We start from the raw sequence: 21,525 nt of genomic DNA, 5'->3' as shown, positions 1-21,525 counted from the left end.
CACCTAAAGATAGCTGTTCGTCATTTGGTGTGAGGGGGGAGCTCTTGAGTTCATGCGTCTATATACCTCCCATATGTGACATTAGATCAGAAACATGTCACTTCTGATTAAAGGTTCATGTTGTTAAGGGAAGATTCAGCAGGAAGCAGAAGGCAATTCAGCGGCCTCCTGCTATGTATGTTCTGTCATTGGGAAAATGGCGAAGGATAATGGTAGCCTGTAATGAATCTGGACAGGCAGGGTTTATTAATTTTGTCTTCCTCCTCTACTCCTGAAGCTTTACCACAGGACATCAGGCAAGTGAATAACTGAGGAGCCATTCCACACTGAAATGCCGTCTCTCAAACATTAGCGTATCACTTTTTAACTTGGACTTCCTAATTGGTTTAATTCATTTTCATAGAGGTTTTGGGTAAATGTATTTTGTCAAGCAGAAAACAGATTTTATTAAGACTGCCAGTCCTTCTGGCCAAAGCATGAGACCCTGCGCTCCAGATTTTCTCAGTTCTTCCACGCAGGAAAAACCACCATCATATACCTCCCCTCTGCAGGGAAAGATGCACAGAACACAGTTTTATGGAAGACGTCCTCTTTAAAGACCTGTTAGCAGGTTTTCAGAGAAAATGTTTGCCCATCATTTTTCCCTATAAGATAATATTACTCAGATTAAAATAAATGCATCTGGAAGTAGTTTTTGACATCTTTTAAGTTCATTCCCCCCCCCCCCGTTTTATAGGAGAAAAGAGGGAGGGTTCAGAGATTCGAGGGCAAAGGACAAAGTAGACCCCAAGCCTCTGATTCCTCATCAAGGGCTTGCTCTTGTTGCTGCCGGAGCCATTCGGTGTCTTGGAGTCATCATTGTCTGCTGACATGAGGAAATATGTCAAATCCAAATAAAAAAGTAGTAGAATCAGGCCTGGCTGGAGTGGCTCAGTGGATTGAGTGCCAGCCTGTGAACCAAAGGGTTCAGTTCCCAGTCAGGGCACGTGCCTGGGTTGTGGGCCAGGTCCCCAGTGGGGGCGGTGTGAGAGGCAACCACACATTGTTGTTTCACCCTCTCTTTTTCTCCCTCCCTTCTCCTCTCTAAAAATAAATAAATGAAACCTTTAAAAAACCCAATAGAATCAGAATTTCACCATTCTCCAAACCTCAAAATGGATTGGCATGTGTTGAGCAGCCCTGGGCAATAACTCAGCCCTCTTTCTGTTGCCACATTTTGCTTGATTTTCAGAGAAAAACATTTGAAGAGGAAAACAAAGTCTGCCTACCTTCTTTTTCTTGAATGTTGCCGACTCATCACATTTCCGTAGTCAGCAGGCCTCCAATACTGCCAGCTATCCAGGTCTCTGGTCTTCAAGTCCACTGATGTCAATCAGGGGATAGCTGGTGTGAAAAGACCAATGCAGAAAAGGTGAAGGATCAGAGACTCTGGGGAGAAACCAGCTGTCCTCCCAACAAAGATGTGGGTCTTCCACTGCAGGCCCAACGAATGAGTACACTGGTGTTTACACAGAATTGGGCCTTGTCTGCAAAGGGAAGAAGCCTTGACACCCATTGAGGACACGCCCTTCACAGGCCCATGAATGTATCTATATATATACAACGTTGTTCTACATAGCACATTCAGAGGTAGTACTTGAATATTCTCAATGTCATTAGGAGTGAACACACAGGCTTTTCTGCTGGATTCAAGAAGTTCAGTTCTTACTTCATAACCCAGGAAGTAATTACTCAAGGAACTGATGGACTTTAATGTCCAGGACTTACAGACAGCGTTCTCTCTTTGAGATTCTTGACTCTAGGAGCATCAGTACTCTCACCCTGGAAGGAAAAGACAAGAGCACTAAGCCATTAGCCCGGCCTTTAACTCTCAGACAACTGAAAAAGTATCTTTGGCTACCAGACCATGGGGGAAGATTCCAGAATACAGTGAAGAAAATCTCTATTTTGTAGAACAAATAAAACAGATTTCCTTCACTGGGGTGTTTTTCAGCCTTATTCCCCACAGGGAGAAAAGAAAAGAAGGAGATAAAAAAATTATCCCACCCATGGAAATCACCTCTCCAAATTTTTTGCTAACTTTTGGCAAAAGTTTGAATTATTTAATTTGTTAAATGGGTATAAGGGAGGATTTCTGGTCTGGCCTCACCTCTTTATTCTGGAGGCGACAAACAAAACAGTCTTTCCTTTGGAAACCAAACCAGTATAATAAGTTACTGACTCAGATGGCAGTCACCATATGAGGAAATGCCCAAGCTCCTTTCCTTCTCAGAAGAAGCTCATTCTCTGCACCTTTATCGGCAGAACAAATGCCAACAAAAAGCTCAATGGCCATCAGTCCTTGGAGGAGTATGTAATTCCACGTTGGATTGTTCCTGCTAGCCATGAAAGAGACACTAATCAGCACTTTATATTTTTGCCATTGTAACAAGTTAACAACTAAAGAAAACTACTGAAAGCACTAAGATAAAGGCCAGAGCGACTTCAGGCATCACAGTACTGGGAGGCCTCTGTGCAGATTAGACCATTGCACAGGGGGGTCACTGGAGCAGCGGCGGACCCGGGCTAAGATCTCGGGTTTGGAATCTTCCTGCCTTGCTCCGGGGCCTTCTCCATCACTAGCTAACTAGCTACACGCTCCACCCTGCTGAACCTCCCAGCTCTGTCATCGGTAACATAGGGCTTCTTCATACCCACCTTGCAGGATTCCTGGGCGGGGTGAAGGAGGGAATTAAATGGAGGAATACTTGTACCATGTTTAGTAAAGTGCTTGGCACATAGCAGGTTATAAAGATTAATTGCAATTATTAAGATTTCTACATGTATCTAATATTGACCTCTCCTGCTGTTTCCCATCACGGTGGGATGGGAAACAGCCTGGGGCAATGTTTGGTGGTGGTAAATCCATAATATGTATCAACGCTGTACTAGGTTGACGCGAAGACAAATGAGACATCCAGAAGTTGACACTCAGAACTTGGAGGTTAATGGGGGAAGAATATGTAATAGAGCGGTGATTTTTGACCAGTGTGCTGTAGGGATTTTTAAAGCATGCAATACCTGACTGTGTAGTCAGAGGCACTGACCTTTTTTCCTTAGATTGCCAAATAAAAAAATAATGACAAAAGCCAACACACAATAGCCATCCGGTGTGAAAGAACCAAAATTATACCTTTTCTGTCCGGTTGGCAGAAAAATAATGTATTTTTGGTGTGCCACAGAATTTTAGTAGTTACTTTATGTGCGCAGCGAGGTGAAAAGGTTGAAAATTGCTGATGTAGAGCGACAGGTCCCTGGAGTTGGGACAGACAGGATGGTTGGAGGAAGCCATGGAAGGAGATGACGGTTTTGTCAAAGTCTCATAGCTCCTCCCATAATGGGTGGTGAGTCCCAAAGTCACCACGTGATCGAGAATAACTAAGTAATTAATAAAAGAGGGCCATAGGTGGGTCAGTGGTGAAAATGTGGCTACAGTACCAATAGATTCTTAGATCAGTTTATTTTGTATCTCGGCTTTGATTTTAAGGCTTCTAAGGCCCAAGACGGTATCTTAATAATTTTCTGAAATATATTCTCCAGGGGTTAGCAGGTGCCATACATAATGTAGGCACCCTGTGGGTAGATTAATATTGGTCAACTTCTTTACTTTCTGCTTCAGGTATATTATAATTACAAAGTCATTGAGTAAGTTATGATAAACCTGGAAATTTTAGGTTTTTAAATATATATATATATATAATCCAACTTGGAATTCTTATAATCTCTTCAACACCTGAAATAGCAGACATTAGCTTATTGCATTATATTTTTTCTCATAGATAGCATACATTTGGTAATTATTAGTCTATTATTTACCTGTCAGAAAAAGACAGTCAAGTATGCTTTCACGTGGGGATAAGAAGCCAGAGAAGACAAGGAGGCTATCGAGAAAGAAAGCACAGAATCAGATGTGTCCCAGCGATACAATGCATCTTAATTACTTAAAAATAATCACCCTGGAAATAATTACTCATTAGCATCATCACAGTGTTACACCACCACAAATGCCTTAACTAATGCGAACTTTTGAGCGTGAAAATTACAACCAACGTGTAATGCTGCACCCCAGTGCTCTGAGGACAGCCTTTAATGGTTTTGTTAATAATTACCTGACAAGAATATATTTTTACCTAGACCTTGTTGTCATTAAACATGCCTTGGAATACTTAATGTTTGAAGGCCGTATTACAACTCTTTAGTTATTTAATTACATTGAGCAACCCCTCAAGTTATTGTGTGTTTTATTAAAACGGCCATTGCAAGCCAGATTAGCAAAGGTGTGCCGAGGCTGCAGAGGATGTAGGCATTTGCTTCAGCTGCTGAGAATGAAAGGTAGAGGCTGGTCAGTGAACCGGAAAGTACACAGCCACGGACACCATCCTTGTGTCGTGGTGAACCCCCACCTTCCTCACCCTGACCCATGGGCCCATCCTTTACACATCCTCTCTGGAAAGGAAAATCTACCCACCACCCCGGGGAGCCATTTCTTTCGTTATTTTACAGTCTTCACTGTCAGCCAAGTCATCCTTCTATTTAACCTAAATCCTCCTTGTCCTTCATGTCAGGATTGATGACCACAGCACCCTATTCGGTCCGTAGCAGAAAATGTGAACAGCCCATCACGACCCCCTGGAGCCCTCCGTGGGCACAGAGGCTGTTATTCAATCTCTTGGTTTGCTCACTCTCCCCCCGCCAGTACAGCAGAGCTCATCCAACCATTTATTAGGCTGTTACATGGGTTTTATACTCAATAACATTTGACTGAGTTATGAGGACATTTTGTCATATTTTTTTCTCTAGAGAGAGAAGCAGAGACAGAGAGAGGAGGAGAGAGACAGACAGACAGACAGACCAGGATGGGAAGCTGGGGGAAATACTCACAACGCAGCCATTCTTTGACGCTGTGGTCCATCCTCTTGCTCTGCCAACCCTGATCCCATCTCCCCTCTCTGATAAGTGAAGTTGCTCCTGTACAAGCAGGTGGTGCCCACCTTCTATTTTCCAACTCTTCTGTTACCAGATTTCTCTTTTCACCCAGGAATCAGGTACACCAGTTTGTCATGCACTCTAATAATATCTTCGTGCCCTTTATTTTGTTTTATGTTTTAGTGAATTTACTGGGCCAATGTTGGTTAATAAAGTCATGTAGGTTTCAGGTGTACAACTCTGTAACACATCATCTATACATTGTATTGTGTGTTCACCACTCGGAGTCAAGTCTCCTTCCATCCCGGAGAGCACTGTGCTAAGTAAAATGAGCCAGTCAGAGAAAGACAAGCACCATATGATGTCAATCATGGGTGGAATCTAATGAACAAAATAAACAAACAAAATAGAAACAGGCTCCTAGACACAAAGTACAGGCTGACAGCTGTCAGAGGGGAGCGGAGAAGGTGAAGGGATTATGAGGGGGAAAAAAAAAGACTCACAGAAACAGACAATAGTATGGCAATTACCAGAGGGAAGCTGGGTTATTTTCAATTGTCATTTGACATGTGTCTGTGGTCTTTCTGTGAGACTTTTCTGTTGTTGTTTTTTTTGAAAAAAGTATTCAAAATGAGTCCCAAGTTTTTATTATTATAATTCATTTTATTCTGCCTTAATCTTTTATTTAGTGAACTAAGCTTCTTTCTCAGTGTCATCATGCAGGTACAAGGTGATTTTTTCTTCTTTTCCTCTTGCATTTGCCAGCAACCCCATTACAGTTGTGCTCTTGGAGGGACTTTTCAAATACATTTTTCCCTAACTTAGCTTGTAATTTTTTTGTTTTAATCAGACTTCAGTTTTAAGGAGCTCTCTGAATTTCATTTTTAGTTAGTTGCTCTAACCTGTGCATGTGCCCCCAACTCATTTCCAAGCCCCATCCTAAGTAGCTAAATCCTCTGAAGAAATGACATAGTTTCTAAGAGAACAAAGTTAGTCTTATTGTGGGGTTTTTTTTCTGAGCTTCTCAAGGTTATGCTTCCATAGAATTCTGTATAGACAGTTGTCCGGAGTTCAGAAGGACCTTTTGCCTTTTAACATATCTTCTTTATATGTTGGCTCAAGGTCACCAAGCAAGAGGCAGAATCAAGACCTGAGCCTGACACGGCTGGTCTCCGAAACATATGTTCTTGGCCTAAGTGACTGTGTATGAGAGACTAACACCAAACACCGCGCTGTTTGGTGTATGTTCACCAAACACCGCGCTGCCCAGTGCTCATTATTACATGTCTCATAAGGGCGGAGACTCTTGTGTTACAATAGGTGCCCTTTTTGTCCTCTTCGATTATTTCCCCGAGAAACCCCTAAAAGTAAAACTAATGGCCAATGTATGAAAAGTCCTGATAGCCAAATCCCTCTTTATAAAGGTTGAACCAATTTAATATTCTCACCAGCAATTATGGAAGACCAGAGTATTCATATTCTCAATTACTGCATTTGAGAAGAAAAGAACAATTTGATGGCCAAAATGGAAATGATAGATAGGCCGTCGTTCCCATGTAAAGTGTCACACAATTCCAGATGGATTTAAGAGTCACTAAAATTTCAAAGTCTGAATCAGGTAGAAATATAGTGGAATCTTTATCTCATCTCAGGACAGAGGGTTGTCCCGATGTAAAGCAGTTTAAGATACAAAAGTGTAAATGATTGATAACTCTGATGACAGCAAAATAACATCAAAAACTCTAATGAGTCACTAAGGAAAAGAGAAACACAACCCAGACAAAAAACTGCAAAGAACATGAACTGATGATTTACAGTGAAAGAAGCTGAAACTTCTGTTTAGTATAGGAAGACTTTCTGGTCATCGTAGCATTGCAAAGATGGAACAAGTTCCTTTCAAACAGAGTTCCAAGTCAATGGAGAGATCCCAGGTAGAACAATAATTGAGATCTTATGGAAGGAATTCAGTCATCAAAAAGATATTTGTGTATAAATGATTTATATGTGTATCATTTAATCCTCTTTTCCATCTTAAGAATACATAATCAAATGATGACATGTCCACCAATATTTTAATGACATAAGAAATTTATTGAAGTTCCCACATTGGACACAGCCTGCTGATCAAATTTTTCACCCATGGAATGAAATCCTGTGTATTCTCAAATGTTCTCATATATGAACAAATGTTACTGCAAAGACAATAAGTAAGTAGCAATGAATAGTTCTGGAGGAGACCGGAGCAGATAGGGAGAATTATCTTAACTTTCTTCACAGAGAAAAGCAACACACGTTCATTGAAGAAAGAGTGAAATTACAGAAAATATAAGAAAATATAAACCAATGCTATTTCCACTTCTTTTTTAAAAATATATTTTATTGATTATACCATTACAGTTGTTCTATTCCCCCCTTCATTCCCCTCCCCCCTGCACACCCCTCCCCCCTTCTCCCCCCCCTTTAGTTTATAACCACGTGTCTCAAGTTCTTTAGATTCTGTATTTCCCCTACTATTCTTGCCCTCCCCCTATCTATTTTTTACCTACCATCTATGCTACTTATTTTCTGTATCTTCTCCCCCCTTCCCCTCCTCCCACTCCCCTGTTTCTAACCCTCCATGTGTTCTTCATTTTTATGGCTCTGCTCCTGATCTAGCTGTCCTCTTGGTTTGCTTTTGTTTTAGGTGAGGTTGTTAGTAACTGTGAGTTTGCTGTCCTTTCACTGTTCATATTTTTTATCTTCTTTTTCTTAGATAAGTTCCTTTAACATTTCATATAATAAGGGCTTGGTGATGATGAACTCCTTGAATTTGATCCTATCTGAGAAGCACTTTATCTGCCCTTCCATTCTAAATGAAAGCTTTGCTGGATAGAGCTGTCTTGGCTGTAGGTCTTTGGATTTCATGACTTGAAATACTTCCTTCCAGCTCCTTCTTGCCTGGAAGGTCTCTTTTGAGAAATCCGCTGACAGTCTGATGGGAATTCTTCTGTAGGTAACTGTCCCCTTATCTCTTGCTGCTTCTAGGATTCTCTCCTTCATTTTAGTCTTGGCTAATGTAATTATGATGTGCCTTGGTGTGTTCCTTCTTGGGTCCACCTTCTTTGGGAGTCTCTGAGCTTCCTGGATTTCCTGGAAGTCTATTTCCTTTGCCAGACTGGGGAAGTTCTCCTTTATTATTTGTTCAAATAAGTTTTCCACTCGTGGCTGTTTCTTTTCCCCTTCTGGTACCCCTATAATCCGAATGTTGGAACGTTTAAAGATGTCCTGGAGGTTCCTAAGCCTCTCCTCATTTTTTTGAATTCTTGTTTCTTCATTCTTTTCTGTTTGGATGTTTTGTTCTTCCTTCTGGTCCACTCCATTGATTTGAGTCTCAGTTTCCTTTCCATCACTGTTGGTTTCCTGTGCATTGCCCTTCATTTCAATTAGTTTAGCCTTCATATGTTCCTCTAATTTGTGAGTAAAATCAACCAGTTCTGTGAGCATCCTGATCACCAGTGTCTTGAATTGTGCATCTGAGAGGTTTGCTATTTCCTGGTCGCTTAGAGTTATTGGCTCTGGGGCCTGAGTTCTTCTTGAGCCATATTTTTGACTGTTCATGCCTGTTATGTATGAGGAGCGGAGCCTTAGGTATTCACCAGGGCGGGGCCTCTCAGTCTCTGGGTTGTGATGCTGTATGTGGGGGTGGGGCCAAAGGAAAGCAATGATGAGCCCCCTCTGCTGCCTGCCGCCACCACCGTGGACCTTGCAGTCCGTCCCACTGCGTGTGAATGTGCGACCACAGTCATTCCACCGCCCGGAGCCCTCACTGAGTCAGCCTGACACAAAGTTGCCTGGGCATCTGGGGTCAGGGGATCTTTCCTGCCTGTTCCCACTCCGCAGCTGGCTCCGCCCCTGTTACCGGTCTGGTTGAGCGGTTCGTTGTTGTCAGACTTCCCTATAGTTCAATTTTCTGTTCTTTGGCTGTGTCTTTGTTCTCCAGACCTTTGTTGTATTCAAACTTGATTGTGGGAGAAGGCACAGTATTTCCACCTATGCCTCCATCTTGGCACAAGTCTCCACTTCTTATTTTAGCGTACTTTTAATCGTTTATCTGTGTCCTCAATGTACCTTTTATAAATGTGAAATTATATTGCCCTGCTTTCTAATACGCCATTTTATCTGCAAAAATCCGAAAACATTTTCCTGTGTCTTCACTCTTCTGAAAGTGTTTTCCTATTGCATCGTGTCACTAAGTGAAAGGGCATTTAAATATGCCTTTGTGTGGTGCATGGGGCATTTTCAAATTTGCCAGTTTGAAGTTGCATGCTTCTACCTAGTACCGAGTTATTTTTTTCACATGAACTTCTTAAAGTAGAATTTCAGAAATAAAGATTAGCACATTTGGTAGGCTTTGATTAATGTTGCCAGATTATCATCTCGAAAGTTCGTACTGATTCAAAATTCTACCAGCAGCATGTGTGAGGGGGTCTATTTCCCTGCAGAATCTGTAGCGCTGAATATTCTAATTTCTTCAAATTTTTGATGAATAGATAAACTGTAACCAGTGTAGCTTATCTTGTATTTTTAATATAAATTTGTAGTTTCTAATTGGGGTAAGCATTTTCTCACCTATTTGGTCCCTATTTTATGTAAAAACTTAACTCTGGAGTAGTAAAAATACCATTGTTGACCTTAAACAAATCGATAGCCAGCTTGTTCTCCAGCAAAACGGGTTTATTTGGGAACAACCAAGAATTGCAACTTAGTACGTGAAGTCTTAACAATGAACCACTCACAAGTCCCAAGAACAAAGGAGACAAAGGTTCTTTTATAGGGAAAAAGGGGGGTTCACTTGGGCTTTTGTAAACAAAAAGGCCATTGGAGGGCCCTGGGAGTTCAAGTGCAGTGGTTTTTCTTCGGCTGACTTGTGAAAGTCTTTCATTGGCTGTGTGGTTGCCAGACAAGGAGAGATCCTCCCTCTTCCAGCCGGAGCAGTAGAGATGAGAACCAGCTTGACGCTGGAGGCGGAAAACGCTTCTCTTCCTTCGTGGAGTAATTGATGATGAGTTTTAGGGTGTGAGAGCTCTCCCTTCAGGCCCTCTCAGCCCCAGCTTTTAACTGGATTCTGCATAATCATCTCCATACCATTTAGATGGAAATCTTTTGCCGTTAGAGGCCAGGCTAGCAGAAAGGACCGAGGTGGCACTTTTGTGCATTTTGTTGGTGTCAGAAGTACAAGGCGAGTAGTCAGCATGCGACAGGTGGCAGCTCTGTGTGACTTATTTTTCATGTTTAAAAAGAACAGCAGCAGTAACAACAGTCAGACCTGTTTTACTTTTCCTGGCCAAGGCCGTCACAACAGCAGCCGTGTCCCCGGGTAAAGTGTTTGGGAGGGCGTGTTGGAGGCTGGGTCAGTGACTCCCACTGACCTTTCAAGCAAAGGCTCTGCCTCAAGAGAGAAAAAGTTAATTGGGCCTGTGTTTTCCTGAGACATCTGGTACCAGGTGCTCAAGGAAGGGGTGTGTGTGTGTGTGTGTGTGTGTGTGTGTCTCATGGTGTGTGGGTAGTGCTGATGGTGGTTGTGTGGAGTGGTGGTGGTGTGTTGTGTGATGGTTGGGGGGGTGCTGGGGGCACAGAGGTGGAATAGAGGTTGCTCTGATAGCCATATTCCCACCAGAAATTTCATGCCGTTGTGCTGACATTCTCCATCAGTATCTCCTTTTGTCCAAATCTGCTTCTTCCCCCCCTTTTTTTCTGCAAGTGATGACCCCTAGTGAACATCCTTTAGGGTCTACTTCTGGAAAACCTAACCTATGGTAGGCCCTGAGTCCCCTGGGAATTCAGAAAATAACGAATAAATAAATGTGAACACAGGGTGATTTCAAATAGTGACAAGTGTGATGAAGGAAGTAGAACTTAGGAGACAGTGACCAGGAGAGGAGGAGCCAAGAGGGAGGGTGAGGCCTTCCCNCAGTAGAGATGAGAACCAGCTTGACGCTGGAGGCGGAAAACGCTTCTCTTCCTTCGTGGAGTAATTGATGATGAGTTTTAGGGTGTGAGAGCTCTCCCTTCAGGCCCTCTCAGCCCCAGCTTTTAACTGGATTCTGCATAATCATCTCCATACCATTTAGATGGAAATCTTTTGCCGTTAGAGGCCAGGCTAGCAGAAAGGACCGAGGTGGCACTTTTGTGCATTTTGTTGGTGTCAGAAGTACAAGGCGAGTAGTCAGCATGCGACAGGTGGCAGCTCTGTGTGACTTATTTTTCATGTTTAAAAAGAACAGCAGCAGTAACAACAGTCAGACCTGTTTTACTTTTCCTGGCCAAGGCCGTCACAACAGCAGCCGTGTCCCCGGGTAAAGTGTTTGGGAGGGCGTGTTGGAGGCTGGGTCAGTGACTCCCACTGACCTTTCAAGCAAAGGCTCTGCCTCAAGAGAGAAAAAGTTAATTGGGCCTGTGTTTTCCTGAGACATCTGGTACCAGGTGCTCAAGGAAGGGGTGTGTGTGTGTGTGTGTGTGTGTGTCATGGTGTGTGGGTAGTGCTGGTGGTGGTTGTGTGGAGTGGTGGTGGTGTGTTGTGTGATGGTTGGGGGGGGTGCTGGGGGCACAGAGGTGGAGTAGAGGTTGCTCTGATAGCCATATTCCCACCAGAAATTTCATGCTGTTGTGCTGACATTCTCCATCAGTATCTCCCTTTGTCCAAATCTGCTTCTTCCCCCCTTTTTTTCTGCAAGTGATGACCCCTAGTGAGCATCCTTTAGGGTCTACTTCTGGAAAACCTAACCTATGATAGGCCCTGAGTCCCCTGGGAATTCAGAAAATAACGAATAAATAAATGTGTACACAGGGTGATTTCAAATAGTGACAAGTGTGATGAAGGAAGTAGAACTTAGGAGACAGTGACCAGGAGAGGAGGAGCCAAGAGGGAGGGTGAGGCCTTCCCCGGTGGGCGGTGACATCCTGAGACTGGACCCACAGGCAGGAGGCACTTTATTGGAGGTGGAGGGGACCTTTGTCCCTCATCCCTAAAGTCCCAAGACAGAGGTCAGAGGAACAAAGTGCTTCTAATTTTTTCTGACAGACACACTAGAAAAACCTTGGATTTTAAATACTTTTCTAAAATATATATTACACCAATCAGGGGCCCAACAGGAAACAGACGGCATTGAAAATGGGATAATTTGAGAAGAATATAATCAAAAGGCAATTTACGAGGTGACAGAGTGGCACCTCGTTTTCCCTCCCAGAGATGGGATTAGAAGGGTGCCATCCCCTCCCTGGTATCTCCGACTTACAGGAGCGGAGGAGGGGATGGTCAGGGGAACCTGGCCACCAGGTACACAGAGGAGGAGTCTGGGGAACAGTTCCCAGTCGTACTCTCCTTCCGCCCCCCAACTGCTGACCCCACTGGCCAAATCTAAGCCAAGACCAGAGAATCAGAAAGACGATTTCTGAAGCGCCTACAGTCTAGTCTGACGGGCTATGGAGCTTGGTGGTTAAGGGTGTGGGGTGGAGCTGGAGAGGCAAAGGAAGGCCCCCTGCGTGTGTTTCAAAATATATTTTTAGATAATAGTGGATGAGACTTGGAAGAAATGACAGCAGACCCATCTAGGGTTATAACCTTAGTCTGTCATTGGCCAGCTTTAAATCAACATCTGTAAGCCACTTTTAAAATTTTGTTTTAAAGAATTACACATGGTTAGAATAAAACTGATGAATTTATTCAGAAATGGTATGACTCTGATGTTCACAACTTAAAGTATTTCAAAAATATTGTAATGAATGCAACAAAAAATCTGGCATGATATTGTTTTTAGTTGTGCACAGAAAAAAGCATTGTTAAAATAACCAGAATTTCACCTCTAGGTCTCTCTAGTTGGTAAGTGACTCTGGTTCAATAAAATCTCTTATAATGACCCATAGTCAGATTTCACTTGTTAAGTTATGAGTCAAAATATAGAATGATTACTTTTTTCTCATGGACTCAGACTTCCTTCAACATATAACTTAGAGAAAAGAGAAGATATTCTCATTCCTGAGATAAGCACAGAATTTTTAGATGAGACCATTGGGTATACAACATGGGAAAGTTTGGCGTTGAACAAGGGGCTGACTGGAGAAGAAGAATAAAAGCTAAGATTAGTGTAGCCATGTCTAATAGTATTTTTGATTGAGTAGGATTTACGTGCCTACAAAGTGAGATTTTGTCGGATGCTGCTGTTTGGATTCCACAAGCCTGTTATTTAAGGAAATGTCTTTCATAACCCTACCTGTGTTTGCAGCAGAAGCCAGTCTAGCCCTTTCATGGTCACAGTGTCTTCCCAGATGATAAGATTCTAAAAAAGCAGAGTCACCAAAGGCCAGACAGCTGCAGGAGAGTACAAATAGCTCTCATCTGAAACCCACGATTTATCAAAGGGGAACATGATTGCTAGCGATCGTACTTTTTTTGGTGATTGCAACGAAGTCGAGCATAGGAGGACTTGTTAAGAGCTTTTACAAACAATTAGGCGTGCGTGTGGAAGATTTTAATTTAAGCAAAAGGCCTCTGTGGAGGTCACGCTAGAGCAAAGGCTGGAAGGAAAATGGCTGCGGGAGACCTTCCGTCAGGGGAGAATATTAAGTGGGGTTCCTCCGGGAGAGGCCTGTGTTTGCTTGTCTGGGGTGGGCTCATCTGCATAATTGACTACAACAGAATGAACAGCTGTGAAATACAGCATTTGGATGTGTGGGGAAAACAAAATTACAAAATATGCAGGGTCATAGAACATGTGATGTATTTTCATAGGATTACAGAATTGCCAAGCTCATTGGGGATCAAGGAAATTGTCCCATCCTGTGGAGAAGCTAACTTACTCTATCTAGGTCAACTAACTAGTTAGGTGTAGCCTACTAGTTAACTATGACATGGACTCAAGTCAGACATCCTAGATTCAAATCTCAGCTCTAGCCACTCACTCTGAGACTCTTGAGAAAAATCACTCCTCCTTTTCATGCCTCAGTCTTCTCATCTATAAAATATAAATAGTCATGGAACTTAATGTGAGAATATTAACAGGAAATTCCTCGTATTAAGTAAGATGGTACATTTCGGTAACATTAGTTAAGTGTCTAGAGCTTAGTATGTGATTAATTAACCTGAGGCCTGTTATTATCAGCAAGAATGCCAGAGTTGAAATCACCTACCTTTTATAGCAATGTTCTACCCACTCTAGGAGGAGCAAGAGCATGTTACAAGAGGGGCGTATGTGAGAAATGAGTTTCCTAATTAGAAATGATTGTGAGACACAGAATGGTGTAGTCTTCTTGAGTTATAAAAGCTAAGATACTTGAAGTACCTTTGAAAGAATGACTCAGATGTGCTCCTTAGAAGTTTTCAGAAGTTCAGTTCCTGCTCTAATGCTTAAACTCAGTATTTGAATCTTTTTCCTCCTAGCTGACATTTTTAATTACTGTTTTACAGCTAGCAAAATTATATACATAAACACATTTTGTGATAATTGACCTTGTTAACATCCTAATGTTTTCTAGTAATGATGTTTCCTAATGCTACAGGATTTCTTCATCCCTTGTCATTAGAATAAGTTGTGCTTTTAAATAAATGCACATTTTGAACAAAGTAAATCCATGCTGTGAATTAGAACAATATGTTTTGAATATAGTTGCAGATAAGGCATCTAGTGGTCATAGGAGTGTTCTGTGCAACGTGGATGGCTATCTGTCTAAAGAAATCAAGCAGAGGAGACTTTCAGAATTACTTTCTAATAATCTCTGGTTGAAACTTTAACAAGTTTCTCCCCTGGGAAGACCCATGTTGAACCATGTAGTTTGGGGCTCCGGAAGCCCCTCCTGAGTCTGCAGAAAGGCATGAAGCGGGTCGTGTTGGTTATGAAACTGAGTTTTCTCCCCTTGGCTGAGGGACAAAGACATCTCCCGGCACTTACTATCTCTGGTCTCATTCCAACGTGGGATGATGTGGTTGCAACATCAAATCTCAGATGACACCATGGCTTCGGTACAAAGTGCTGGCATAGCGGTTGTATGTTTGATGTGATAGACGCCCTTAAGTGACTGTGTCAGTATTTTATAGCGCAAATCATTTTCAGACCAGTGGCTATGGAATAAAGAGTTGATTCAAAGATCTCTTAGCCCAGGCGGAACGTTGGCGTTTTGCAAAAGTGGCTTTTGGCATGCAGTAGGGCTCGGCACTGGAGAAGACACATGTCCACCCCTCGCTGTGGAGGGTTTGCCACAGGTGACTGAGGTACACTCTGGACACATTACTGAGTGTTTCCTTTGGGTGAAGACAGACCTATGTCCATATATTTCACAATGGTCTGAAAACTTGAAGAGGATACCTGCACCATGAGTTTCATACTAGGCTCACTTCAGAGATTCCTGGTGGAGGCATTGAGTAGTTGGAGTCCTTGTGTATCGGGATTCAGAAAGGGGTGTTCGTGAAAAGCCCATTAAGTATTTTTGTTGTTCTGACTTGTTCCTGGAGATACTCAACCCTGTTATAAATCAGAAGGTCTGAAAGAATCGATTTTTATGTTCCTCACTGGGCTTTTCTGAATAAGATTCCAGGCAGCTTCTTTTATAAAGATGATTTTGACTTTCAAACTTATTTTGTTTTTAAAAACGAATCAGGCACTTCACATAGAGAATTTTTTCCCAGCTCTCCATTCGAGGATGCTTATGACCATGACTTCATTTTCTTTGTGTTATTATCATTGATTATTATTTTAATCTTGGGTTAGTGACACATGCCAGGCACCTGGCAAAGTATTTAAGAGACAAACAACACAAAAACAGTTGTGATTCCTAGTCTCACAAAAAACCTGGAAAAGGTGCAGTTTTGTTAACATATAACAAACAGGCGCATGTCTGTATTTTGTCTTCAAATCTATTAAATCGAGCTCCCACATACATGTGGCATGTTTTTGCATATTTATGTGTTTGAAAGCTATTTACATCATATTTTATAGTCCGGTTTGCTTATAGGCCTGTGATTATTCTACATTTCTTCATGTGTACAAGAAGCACATACAGATAATACCAAAGAAGCACTGGTCACATGAGTTACCACTGGGTCTACTCTTTAGCACATAGTAATAATAAAAGTTATAGAACATTTTGTGAATTATAGATCTCTTTATAAATTCATCATTTCATACAAATTATAATGGCACGTGTTTAATTCAATTTTTTCTGGGTAACCAAGTGTCGGAGAGTGTAAGTTACTCATCCCGGGTCACTAATCCCAGTATGTGTGATCAAGATTCCAAATGGATTATTTTGGCTATGGAGTTTCTGCTTTAAGCCAAAGGAGAGAGAAATGCATCATAAACATTGCCTAGAAAACATTTATGTATCTTTTAGCTGTATGAAATATATTACTACATTAAACATGTAAAACACTGGTATAAGTATGAATGTTGTTGATGGGAGAAAAACACTCTTACTTTATTTTTAAAACATGAGTAGAAAGTCATCGCTTCTGTGATATCATTAGTCAATTTATTTTTCTGGTTCATGACACTGGTTCACAGATGTTAGTTGCCATGAATATGTATCAGTGGAAAGTGTGAACCAAGTCGAGAGTAGCGATTGCAAACTTTACTGCGTTTACGGAGCCAGGCGTCTGCTCATGGCTCTTATTTTATTGAATGTGCGCCCTTGTACCTTCCATGTCCACTGTGACCATTCTCTCATATGATGTTAATTTTCTCCTGTTTCTCAAGACAGGAATTATTTCTGCTATTTTATGTGAATAGCATGGGTGTTTAGTTATGTTCATAATGGGCCTAATTTCATTTTCTTTGGAAATTTCTCTTCTGCATAATACAAGTTCATATATGTTAGTGGCAATTCAAGTTGTATCTACATGTCAAAAAAAATCTGTGAACCAGCGTGAAATTCACCTGTTACATAACCCCCAAAATTTTGCCATTTTTTAACCCTGAATACATATTGAGATGTGAATGTTAATTTTTGTAGAATTTAAGAATTTGAACGTTCCCATTGAAAGCAGAAGCCATCAGATTGATAATAAGACAAACTCTGGAACCATTTATGTAATGTTAATTAAATGGATTAAAATGTATTTACTGTTAAAAACATAAAAAGAATCACTAAAACCTGAGACACATGGTAATTTGAAGTTAAAAAGGAGAGAAGTAATGCAATAAAATTAACCTCCAAATAAAAGATTTATAAGGAGAAGTAAGTAGTACTTTAAAAAATAAGGAAGATATTTTCAGATTGCAATAACTGCTTGAAGAAAATAGACAAGACAGAGCATTAATCATGGCGACCACTGGGGAAGGGCCCCTCAGAGGAGGGAATGTGGAGTGGAAGGACGAGGAGAGTGGCCGTGAGGGTCAGAGGGAGACGTGTGCTGGACAGAAGGAACACGTGCAGAGGCTGGAAGACAGTGAGTGAGGTCCTGGCATGAGAAAATACTGGGTCGGAAGGATCAGGTTATTTAGGGCACCACAGGCCATAGCCACGGCTTTGGATTTTATTGGAAGAGACACTACATTTTGTAAGCAGAGGAGGTATAAAATTTGACCTATGTTTTTAAAAGTGTTCGGACTACTGGGTGGATATGGATAGTAGGGCGGCACTTGGAGAGGCTGGGGACCATGCTCCTGAGGATCACAGTGGCAAAGTGACAGGGCCATGGACTCTGAGAGAGACAGAGTAGCCAGCAGGTCTCAGGGCAGGAAAGGCAGGAATCAAGGATGAATGTTGGCCCTTGAATACTCACGTGTTACTAAAAAGGAAAACGAAAATTAACCGAGCACAAACGTTAATGCAGTAGTAATCAAACTAAAACAGCACAGGCTGCTCATATTAAGCTAATCCCTCACAGTAGGTCCCCCTTATCTGTGGGGGGCATGTTCCAAGACTCCCATTGGAAACTGAAACCACAGACTGTACGAAACCCTATATATACTGTTTTTATTCTGTAAATATACACGTTTTTGCTTAAAGAAAGCACTTCTCGGCTTCTCTTTGGCACCTCAGAATTGCCAACATCACTGTTTTTGGCCTTTGGGGCCGTTATGAAGTAGAGTAAGGGGGACTTGAACACAAGCACTGGGATACCGTGACAGCCAGTCTCACAGCCAAATGGCTACCAAGGGAGTCATGCTAGCCAGAGAGAGTGTGCAGTGTGAACACGCTGGATGGAGTTATGATTCATGTCCCAGGCAGGATGGAGTGGGACAGTGGCGAGGTTTCATTCCATTGAGAAAAATCACACTGCTTAAAACTCATGAATACTTCTGGAATTTTCTGGAATGTTCCATTTAATTTTCAGAGCACAGGTGAATGCGGGAAACTTAAACCACAGAAAAGTGAAACCATAGATGAGGGGGCATTACAGTATTTTCTGCGGATGACGTGGGGCATCAGTCCTAACCGAGGAGTTCCGTAGACTCAGCACACGTGGTCTACTTGTCTTGTGTCCGAGGCCTCTGGGTGAAAAAAGCCTAGCTGTGGACTCTCCCCCCACCCCCTGCATCTTACTTCTCTGTTCCCCAAACACGGTGTCGTGCCCCTCAGAGTGGAGTCGGCCAAAGCTGGTGAAGCTCAACATCGATGTCTGCTCTTAGCTGTCTTCAGCAGATGCCGATTTTTGAAGGACCTATTGTATGTCATTTACTCTTTTATGTTCTTTATATAAATTGTGCTCTCAATTCTTATTCTTGATGTGAATTACAATCAGGGAGGCAGAGTTAGAATTCATACATGTGTCTGATTGTATCCTCGTTTTCAAAAATGTTATTTATTGACTTGAGAGAGAGAGAAACACTGACTTACTGTTCCACTTAGTTATGTACTCATTGGTTGCTTTCTCTGTGTGCCCTGACCAGAAATCGAAACCCGCAACCTTGGCGTCACTGAGACAACACCCCACACAACTGAGCTACCTGACCAGGACCACTGTGTCTTTTGTTCTCTAAATCTTGTGATTTTTTTCCATGACCTCATGCTGCCTCATTGTTCCAAAAACAGATAGTAAATCATTTAGCATGGTATGTTTTTTGGCTCCTTCCTCAGAGAGATTAATGAAAAATGATGATAGAAAAATATAAAGACATTAAAGGCATGTATTCACTTCCCTCTGGTAAAATTATAAAAGGACCAACTTTTTAAGATAAATAACTTCACCAGCCCATAGAAGAAAGCCATCTGAGAGGTCATAAGGTTATCACATTACTCAGGACAGAGCAACTCAGGAGATAGATGGAAGGCTGTGTGTGGTATTAAGGTACTTGCGGAGTGCTATACTATGCAGAGAAAGGTCAAGCTCAAAGCCAAAACTGGTGGAAGATTAGGTTTTAGGGTTTTGAAAAAAGGACACACTATGTGAATAGAAGAGGATTATCTAGGTTGATCCTCTGTGATGCTTATAAAATAAGAGTCCTGGATCTCTCTCACCCGACTCCAAACGGAGCATGGGAACTGCCTGTCTACCAAACACTCCAAGGTGATTATGATACAGGTAGGTAATGGACTACACATCAGGAAAATACTGATTTGGTCCAGTCTCTTTTTTCATAAATCAGTCTCCTACAGACCCAGTTCTTTCCTCTTTGATCCTTGGATTTCGTTTTTGCAACTCTGGCCGTGGACGAGCTAACAGCATGCATCTGTTACTTCTCTTCCAGAATCACAACCACAGCTGCCTGCATGATGGACCTAAGGCGGTACCCACTGGATGAACAAAACTGCACCTTGGAAATCGAGAGCTGTAAGTTTTTCTGGGCATCCATGTCGACTGAACCTTGCTGTAAGGTTCTCTAGACCATGGGTCCTACAAAGGTTCCGCTGGCACTAAATTTGACGGAGGGGGTGTCCCTGGTACCTTGCCTCTGTGATGCTGCCATCCATCCTCTAAATCTCATCCCTAAATCCCTAGGAGAGATGTGAAGGGGGCAGGTGATCCAGCAATGAAAGGAAGATCCTAAGAGTCTAGAAGAAAACTAAAGGCTGTTTCAGGCATTTAAAATACAGTATTGGTGCCAACAGCTACACCAGGCTTGGGACAGTGGGCGAAGGTATCTTAATCATTTTTGCCTTTCATAAGCCTTGGCACTTTTCAATTGCAAGTAAGTGTAGCCTTCTCTGGGTTAGCTGAAACCTTCATAGAATGTGGATTGGTAGAATTTTTTTATTTCCTGGGACAATTTTCAGTGTTGAAATGTATTTTATATTCTTGCTGAAGCCCATGTGATGAGCAAGGTTCGTGTAAACGTGTATTTGTCGTCTTTCCTGCAGTGACCTGTTTTGCAGTATCGTTGCATTTCTAGCCCATAGTTTGTATCCTTGACGATTCAGTCACCTACCGTGTTGGGTACAGTGTTGATTTCACAACTCATCTCCGTGTCAGAGGTCACCCAGAGAGGTCATTTGAGGTGGACTAGGACTTTTCATCTCTTTTCTGTGCGAATGCTTTGCACTGTGTTCAGACCTCATCCCACCAGAAGATTGGAAGCTGACAATTTTATATCTAGCATTCTAGATAACGAGTCACTGGCTGCCGTGAGGATGCTCCCAGCCTTTGTCAGGAGGGAGCTCTAGCTGTGGCAAGCAGCGTGACTCTAAATCACTGCTCTGAGCAGAAATACAGCATTTATGACACATTGCGGGTATTTTTGCCCATTTCAAAAATAGCTTCCAGGGATAATTAAACTTACATGCAATTTTTGAAGAACCTGATTTCATACTTGTATTTCCAAATCATCATTATTTTCATATTAGATCTTTGCCATGCAGAACTACTTATTAAAATTGCTCTATAGGATGTTATGATTATTTTTATGTAAATATCTTTGGGATTAACTTTGCATTTTCATAACTAATAGCATGGGTTAGAATGCGGAATAATGGTTTTGGGAGTCCAAAATCTGGTTGTTTCAAATTGTTGATGTAAGGACATTCTGAAAAAAGTGTGTGGCTGTGTACCACTGGTGAGTTTCTGCAGTAACGGAATTGTTCGTAGTAGAATTTGACCGGAAGTTTAAATCATCATAACAGTGCCTGATTAAAGCATCTGCATGACTGTCATGTTCTGTGACCCCCCCAAGACCCCCGCAGGTATGTAAACAGGTCTTTGTGCTTTAGAGAACTGAGGCCTAAGGACCCAGGCAACACCAGGGTTTTGTGTAATTAAGTTAACCGAAAAGTTAATGTGATAATTCCTCAGACTTTTAGAAAGCTTACATTTTATAAAGGGGCTCTTACATATTTATTTAAATCCACAGTTACCCTGTTAAATGAGGTAGAATAGATTTTTCCAGCTTTATTGAGACAAAATTGATATACAATAGTAAGTGTGTACAATGTGATGATTTGGTGTCTGTGTGTGTGTATATATATATATATATATATATATATATATATATATATGGTGAAGTGATGAAAACAGTGAGGTTAGTTGACACATCGCTCACCTCACATAATGACCTTGTGTGGGGGGGAACTTCTAAGATTAATTCTTAGCAGCTTAAAATATGCAATACAGTATTATGAACTACAGTCACCATGCTATAGATTAGATAGCCAGAC

At 41.8% G+C, this 21,525-nt stretch overlaps 1 protein-coding gene across 1 annotated transcript in view; it reads left to right on the top strand.

Annotated features, from left to right (window-relative positions):
• Nucleotides 1-21,525, top strand: part of GABRB2 (gamma-aminobutyric acid type A receptor subunit beta2) — a 189,267-nt gene that overhangs the window by 74,352 nt on the left and 93,390 nt on the right. Inside the window, exon 6 of the mRNA XM_037034096.1 lies at nucleotides 19,626-19,708. Coding sequence (XP_036889991.1) covers nucleotides 19,626-19,708 — 83 coding nt within the window. The remainder of the gene's footprint in view (nucleotides 1-19,625; nucleotides 19,709-21,525) is intronic.

The sequence above is a fragment of the Sturnira hondurensis genome, unplaced genomic scaffold (assembly GCF_014824575.4).
Source record: "Sturnira hondurensis isolate 20B ecotype Veracruz unplaced genomic scaffold, ASM1482457v3 Scaffold0000022, whole genome shotgun sequence".
In the NCBI taxonomy this organism is placed as follows: domain Eukaryota; kingdom Metazoa; phylum Chordata; class Mammalia; order Chiroptera; family Phyllostomidae; genus Sturnira; species Sturnira hondurensis.
Note: the sequence above shows the minus strand (reverse complement) of the source record. Positions and strands in the feature narration are given on the sequence as shown.